This window comes from Micromesistius poutassou (assembly GCF_964030765.1).
Source record: "Micromesistius poutassou genome assembly, chromosome: 2".
Lineage (NCBI taxonomy): Eukaryota > Metazoa > Chordata > Actinopteri > Gadiformes > Gadidae > Micromesistius > Micromesistius poutassou.
Window position 1 is genome coordinate 10457876 of NC_140272.1, and position 7499 is coordinate 10465374.

General features: G+C 40.4%; 1 protein-coding gene across 1 annotated transcript; it reads left to right on the plus strand.

The window, feature by feature from the left end:
* The first annotated feature begins 930 nt into the window (after positions 1–930).
* Positions 931–7226, plus strand: LOC311338333 (uncharacterized protein). Its single transcript, XM_084463563.1, has 11 exons — positions 931–994; positions 1821–1918; positions 2060–2218; positions 2354–2472; positions 2591–2727; positions 2817–2910; positions 3031–3142; positions 3438–3661; positions 3774–3942; positions 4138–4265; positions 4453–7226. The coding sequence occupies exons 1-11, from the start codon at positions 987–989 to the stop codon at positions 4768–4770; spliced, it is 1566 nt and encodes a 521-aa protein (XP_084319689.1). The 5' UTR covers positions 931–986; the 3' UTR covers positions 4771–7226.
* The last annotated feature ends 273 nt before the right edge of the window (positions 7227–7499 follow it).

The following is a 7499-nucleotide window of genomic DNA, read 5'->3' on the forward strand; positions in this document are numbered from 1 at the left end:
TGAACCACAGTGGGGGGGGGGGGGGGGGGGGGGCTGAGAGGTATGGGAGAGGAGGTGGTAGAGGAAATGAGGAGAGGGGGTGGGGGGGGGGGAGGAGATTGGTGAGGAGATGAGGTGGTACGGGAAGCGATGAGGAGGATGTTGATGAGGAGGTTGGTGAGGAGTTTGAGGAGGAGATGAGGAGGTCGATGAGGAGAGGACGTGATAGAGTAAATGAGGAGAGAGGGGGGAGGAGGAGATGGGGGAGGAGGTTGTTGAGGAGATGAGGCGGTTTGTGAGGAGATGAGGAGTTGGTTGGTGAAGCGAAGAGGTGGAGGTGGTGGAGGAGGTTGCTGAGGAGACAGGGGAGGAGGTGGTTGGTGAGGAGATGGGGGGGAGGTGGTTAGTGAGGAGATGGGGGAGGGTAAGTGAGGGAGAAAGAGAAGGTCGCACTGAGGGGATTGGGATGGAGAAGGAGATGAAGGAGCAGGAGGAGGAGAAGGAGCAGAGCATGGTTCTCTCACGCAGACAGAGGGGGTTTCCTTGGTGCTGCTAGGTCCTGATAACACTGTCTCTTTATCCTTCTGGACATTTCCATAATGTTCATCTCCTCTGACACCTTTCTAATCCTCAGCCTCATTCTCTGTTACAACTCCCTGCTTTCTATCTGCTGTTGTCGTTCTCTCTCCCTCCCCTCTCTGTTTCTCTCTCCCTCTCCCTCTTTTCCATCCCTCCATCTTTCTGTCTACACAGGAAATATTGCTGAGCAATTTTCCCAGAGTGAAAAATGTTTTCCTCAAGAAGAGCCGTTTTTGCACTATTTTGAGTTTGATGAGTAAAATTTGGAGTCTGAGTGGGAGCAGAATTATAGAGTGGTTGTATACAGAGTGATCAATAGGCGGAGCTTTTCTAAAAAGTTAAGTTTCGTTTGTCCGCCATTACTCCTCCCGACACCGCAGCTGAAGTCATAGACAGTAGAAGGCGCTGGAAGTCGACGTTTCTACTGAATGTTAAAGTAAGTAATATTTCAATTTTGTTGTAAATATGCATATCTGTTGAATTTGTATTTTCGTAACAGATTTTCCAACTTGTATTTTCGTAAAATATTTTCCAACTCCGATTTGATATACCCTACAAGATAGCCTAATTATGTGCTGGTTATGAAGTATTGGCATTAAACTACAGTTTTGCAAGTTATCTGGCAGTTATTCATTCTAAATTATTAGAATACCGTGCCTTAAGATCACGTTGCCATCCGTTATGAGCCCTATTCGTCAGTGTTTCAGACCAACACGCATGGCAAACGTAGCAGCTAGCAAGCTAACTAAGTAACGTCCTAGCTAACTTCTGGGCAACATTCATGTATGAGTTGCCCGTTGATGAGGCATGTATGGACAACTAACCAAAGATACCTTTGAACTAACTTAATGTTCACTGTACAGTGTGTGTTAACATCAGCATTTTCCACACTCCACATGTTTTCAATTGATGAGGCTAGTCGCTTTTTAACCGTGGCGCACACCTTTGGGGCGAGCCAAGTTCAAATAATTCTAGCCTCAGTTTTAGAAGTTTCTGGTTGAAACTGTCATGAAAGTTCACATTAGAACTATACTAGTCTAAATGCAATGCACAAGCGTCAATTGACTGCATGGGAAGCTTATCTAACGTTAGCCATTAAGTTTGTTCACCATTCCATGCTTGCCCACATGTACTTTACTCAGAAAAGAGCAACTGTAAGGTGGCGCGCTGGCGCCATTAATTATTCCAATTCAATGTTTGTGTTAAAATGGCCTATCATTTGTAGAGTTTCTAAATTGTTCTCTGATTTTGTTGTTATTTAGGATGGAAAAGAGCAATGTTGTCAAAGCAAGATTTAAAGACAGCAAGAAATATGTGATTTGTCCAACACCCTTTACATTTGAGGCGTTTTTGGAATGTGGTGAGAATTTTTATATTTTCCATATCAAAATAGTTTAATAGCAATACGATGCATTTAAGCCTATTTTATGGGGTGTTTTGTTCTTTTATTGATGTATTTTCCATAGCTTGTATTATGTTACTAATGGTTTGTCTTCTTTAGTTGCCAGGAAATTTGATCTTCCTACAATGGATATCAAAGTCTTTGATGACTCAAAGACAGAAGTTGATCAGGAAGCATTCGAATATTTGCTGAAGCAACCTGATCTTGGTGTCCTGGAAATTGTTATCCCAGAGGCAATTTTGGAAGATAAAACTGACGGTAATTTGCATATTTTTTCACATTAATTCCCAACAGTATTCTTTGCATCAGCAGAAATAGGGTCTATTGACAGTGGCTGCATGTTGTCAAAGTAGTATTAACATATTAGACCATTGGTATGGTTTTGTACTACAGATTCTTTCAGTTCTGGCTCCCTTGCTGGTGCTGAGGTCACATATGAGTCTGATGACACTGTGATATTGACAAGAACTCCAGATGAGGAAAAACGAATTGAGGACCATCGTCTTAGCCGGGTAGGTTTTCAAGGGATGCTTGATTAGCACAGACATTTGGAATTACATTTGTTTTCCATTTCTTAATTGCCTATATGTTCCTTTTATATTACCCATTAACCACAACCTGCCTCTCCAGATGATTGAGGATATCTTAAAAGGAAGCCCAGGAGGCGAGAAGATGATGAATGAATATGCTCGCACAAAATATTTGACAGATGGCAGAAGACGTGACATGGTTAAGATCTTGGTGGCACATATGATAAATGAACATGGGTAGGCTGTTAAAGAAGCAATTTGTAGAATTGATGTACTATGTGTTTATTATGATCTGGATTCTAATGTGTGTGTGTGTGTGTGTGTAGAACAAGCCCTCCTCGACGGATAAAAGAAGACTATGCCAAAGGGATCATCTCCCTTTTCCCATACCTGGCAGATCCCATGAGCAAACTGGGTTATGTATGTGGCCGTTATCTCAAGTGTCTTGATTCAGACGAGTGTTGCATGTTCCATGAGTGTTGCATGCATAACATTAGTCCAGTAATATATAACTACTATGTGTCTGTGATATGTCCACAGGAGCATTATTACAATGCAGAAGATGGAAGTGGATACCTGGCCTGGAGAATAAAAACACTGCAGAAAGAAGCATCGGAGGGACGACCTAAGCGCTCACGGCAATCACAAACAGGTGCAGTTTTTGATGTTGGTCACTGCTTGTATTAGCTTGACCCCCGTATAATTTTGGCGTCAAATGAACACTGAACAATGAACAATGTTGTTGTGTTTTATTTGTTAGAATTTTGACCTGTTTTCTTGATTAATTTTTCCAAAATGCAAATTGTTGTAATATCCTTTACCTAAACAACAAAGTAAGGCAAATGTTTAAGACTCTGTACATACTTAGGATCGTGTATGGTCATCCTGGCCTGTAGTTTTGTGAATACTTTACCATGTAACACTCATATTATCTGCAATCATTTTAGGTGGACCAAGAGCTGACAGAGATCCTTTTGAAGAGGCTAACTGGTTGAATGATGAACGTCAGTGTCAGGAAGCTATTGCCCTGATGAAGCACACCGCTGATGAGGCAGTGGTAAAGGAAAAGATGAGGTTAACTCTGATCTACCGTCAGAAGGTTTTGCATGACCCTGACAAGTCATCTGATATTCTAGCCATTTTCCCACGGTTCTTGGACATACCAGGCCTGGTATGTCAGCCTTATTTTTGTACATACTAATGTGAAATCTGAAGGTGATTTTTTGTTGTAGTTAATATGTGTTGGGTAAAAGAAATCCTCTCTACTTTGTGATTTTGTGTAGATCGATCAAGATTTTAGACTTCTTTTTGGAGATTCAACCTCTGCAAAGCTGTTGGAGAAGTGGTCCACCAACATAAAACCAAAGGTCATTGCACAGAGCCGTGACCTCACACAGACTGGGGAGGTACAAGATCTCCTCCAGAATGCCGTTGCCACTGAAGTTGAAGAAGGTAACTATATTGGCCCATAGTTATTTCAATGGAATTGATTCATTACTGAGAAATGAAGTGTACTGCAGATGTTTAATGCATTATACTGGTTATTCATCCAAGAACTGGTAGGTTAAAGTGAGTAGGAGGAGGTCTTCAAACTTATCAAACTGAAACCTAAAAATGCACATTTTATTTTGTTGTCTGTGCCTCCAGGTTGGGACAGTGACATGTCTTCCCTTCTCATGCTGGTTCACCTTTTGCCACCCTCCAGTCAAGGCCGCAAGCGACCGGGAAAGATTTCAGCCAGACAAGCATGTGACTGTCTTGTGAAATTCATCAAGGTGAACCATTAAAACAGATTAAACACGTCCTTAGAAGTAAAGATACTTGTGCTTGTTGTTCTCATCATGCCTGAGTCCCATATGTATTTGAATCAAGGTTGTAATGTGATAAACCTGTCCATATCCAGGCTGCTAACTACGTTAGGTTACGTTGCTGTTGACGTTTCTCTCTCGCTCTCTCTCTCAGACTGGTACCAGCATTCAGGGACACTTGGATGTCATTGCACGAAGTCTCCAACCATATCTGCTAGCAGTTGGGCCAAAGAAAAGTAGGATCCAGTCTTACTTCATAGTCATTGACAAACACGCTTTGCCCTGTAAAGCCTCAAATTCCCTGGCTGCTGTTGATGAGCTTTTTAAAGCTCACTACGTTTTTGGCACTGCATACTGTCAAGAGTTGACAAACCTGTACACTTTCCTGCAAACAACTGTGTTTGACATAGATGCTGAAACCACAAAAGTTAATCCAAGAGTGGCTGAGCTGAGGGCCAGAATGCTCCAGTGAGCAAGATGATATGCTTTATGTGTAAAAGGTGGCATGCCAATGCCAATGCACTTATTAGACACTTTAAATTAGTTCATGGTCTTTGCTCAGGAAAAGGTCTCAAGTTAAAATGTGCTCATAGAGGTTGTTCTCACGTTTATCAAAGTTTTTCTGGATTACGAAAGCATCTAATCAAGTGTTTTGCAAATGACAATTTATGTTTTGACGATAGTGAATGTTCCACCACCAACAATTCCATTTCATTAGGGGATACAGATGTTTTGCCCACTCAGAGTTTGCCATGTGACGCTGTACTGCAAGAAAGAAACATATTAAACAGTTGTGCAACACTGCTCGCAGAACTTAAAGTTGCTGGGGTTGCAGAGGCAACTATTAACTATGCTGTGAGTGCTCTACAAGAAGTGGTCAGAGACATACATAGTCACACTCAAGAAGCTCTAAAAAATAGTCTCGCTTTAGAGGAGCCCATCAAAAGTGTGGTTGAGTCTCAAATTGATGAGTGTTTTGAGAAGGTGATTAATCCTTTTGTTGTATTAAACAGTGAGAGCAAGAGAATGGTCTATTTTTCTGAGAAATGGGGGAAGATAGATCCAGTTGAATTTGTTCTTGGAACAAGATTTGCTACACGACTTAACAGAACAACTAGAACTTTTCTACAAACCACTGTCAAAGATAAATTTATGTACATACCAATTCTTGAGACGCTGAAGTCAATTTACAATCACCCAAATATCAAAGATATGTTGATTAGAGATCCTAAACAAAGTCAACATTTACTATATGACATACAGGATGGAGAATTCTTTAAGGATCATGCGCTCTTCTCAAAACAAGAGCATGCTATACAGATCCAGCTCTTTTTTGACGAATTTGAGTGTTGTAACCCCCTTGGATCAAAAAGAGGAATACATAAGTTAGGAGCCATCTATTTTACCCTCAGAAATGTTTCACCTAAATACAATTCAAGTTTGCTAAATATCCATTTGGCTGCTTTGTTTCATGCACAAGATATCAAAACGTATGGGTTTGAGAAAATACTAGCGCCACTTGTCCAGGATGTCTCAGCTCTTGAAACAAATGGAATTCAGATTCCTCTATTTGATCACAGCGTTTATGGAACCATTATACAAGTTACTGGAGACAACCTTGGTATTCATTCTTTATTTGGTTTTGTGGAATCGTTTAGTGCTAGATACTGTTGCCGCTTTTGCCTATTAGAGAAAGAAGACTATCAAACTGAATTTACTGAAGATAGTTCAAAGATGTCATTTCGAACTAAAGAGCTTCATGTTGAACACTGCCAGACAATGCAGACCAATCCCACTTTACCTTATGTGATGGGAGTAAAAAAATCTTGCCCTTTGAATTCGTTGCAATATTTTCACACAACTGCAAACTTCTCAGTTGATATAATGCACGATATATTGGAGGGTGTTGCACAGTACGAAATGCAATTACTCATTCAGCACCTGATTAGGAATTACACTACATCAGCAGAAGTGCATAGGAGAATTCAGAGTTTCAACTATGGCTTCATGGAACAAAACAACAAACCACCTGGTGTAAAATTAGTAGAGGGTTCGAATGACTTGGGCTTAAATGCCATTCAGAGCTGGTGTTTACTACGTCATCTACCCATTATGTTTGGAGATCTTGTGCATCCTAATGATCAACACTGGTATTTGTTCATTTTATTGCTGCAGATTGTCAGCATAGTGTTTTCTTCAGTTGTCTCCTCAGGTATCACCATCTACCTGAAACATCTCATTTCTGAGCACCATCGCTTATTCAAGCATTTGTATCCAAGCAATAGATTACTGCCAAAGCATCACCATATGGTGCATTATCCACGATGTATGCAGAAAATTGGACCACTGATTCATAGTTGGTGTATGAGATACGAGGCAAAACACAACTTCTTTAAAAGGCAGCTAAAAAGCTTCAAGAACATTACAAAGACATTAGCAAAAAAACACCAGTGTCACATGGCTTACTTATGGCAAACATTTGATCCAAATGACCTAAAAATGGGTCCAGGCAAAATTAAACCCTTGAATGAAATGGAAGTTGGGACTAAAGTTTCTGAAAACCTTAAAGTGCCTGTTTGGACTAAGGTTATTGATGTTAAATGGGTGAAATGCAATGGAAATGTATTTCGGCCTGGTTTGGCCATATGTGTGAAAGTCGAAAATGAGTTACCAGTTTTCCATGTTATCCAGAAAATTGTAATCAAAGATGAGCAGGTTATTTTTATTACAACTGCTTTAGAAACCATATGCTTAAATGAACATGTCCATGCTTACAAGGTTTTGCATACAACAGAGGCACCCTTTGTCTTAGACATAAAAGGTATTTTTTACCACAGAATATTTGATATACTGATGTCTTATGGCGGTGATACAGATTTGTTTATTGTGCCTTATTGTTTCATGTAATTTCTCCCTCTTCTCTTATATTTCTTCTCTTCACTACTCTTAATAGACCTCTTAAGAATAAGTTTGCCTCTGAGGCTCCCGGTTCCCTCGGTCAAATGTCTATGGGAAATAACATGGTGTTTTGAATGATCGTACATAACAAACTCTGTAGGTGGCGAAGAACTAAAAGCTGCGTCACATTTTGAACTACACACTTTTACCATCTAGTTTCGACTGGGTTTTTGGATTGTCGGTGCCGTTAAAGTAGTAAACGATTATTAATGCTACTTTAACGGCACCGACAATCCAAAACTA

Bases quoted from the DNA above. Each gene is read 5' to 3' on its own strand.
- LOC311338333 (XM_084463563.1), top strand. The intron at 2,728-2,816 runs GTAGGCTGTTAA...GTGTGTGTGTAG, and splicing joins CATATGATAAATGAACATGG to AACAAGCCCTCCTCGACGGA. The intron at 4,266-4,452 runs GTGAACCATTAA...TCTCTCTCTCAG, and splicing joins GTCTTGTGAAATTCATCAAG to ACTGGTACCAGCATTCAGGG.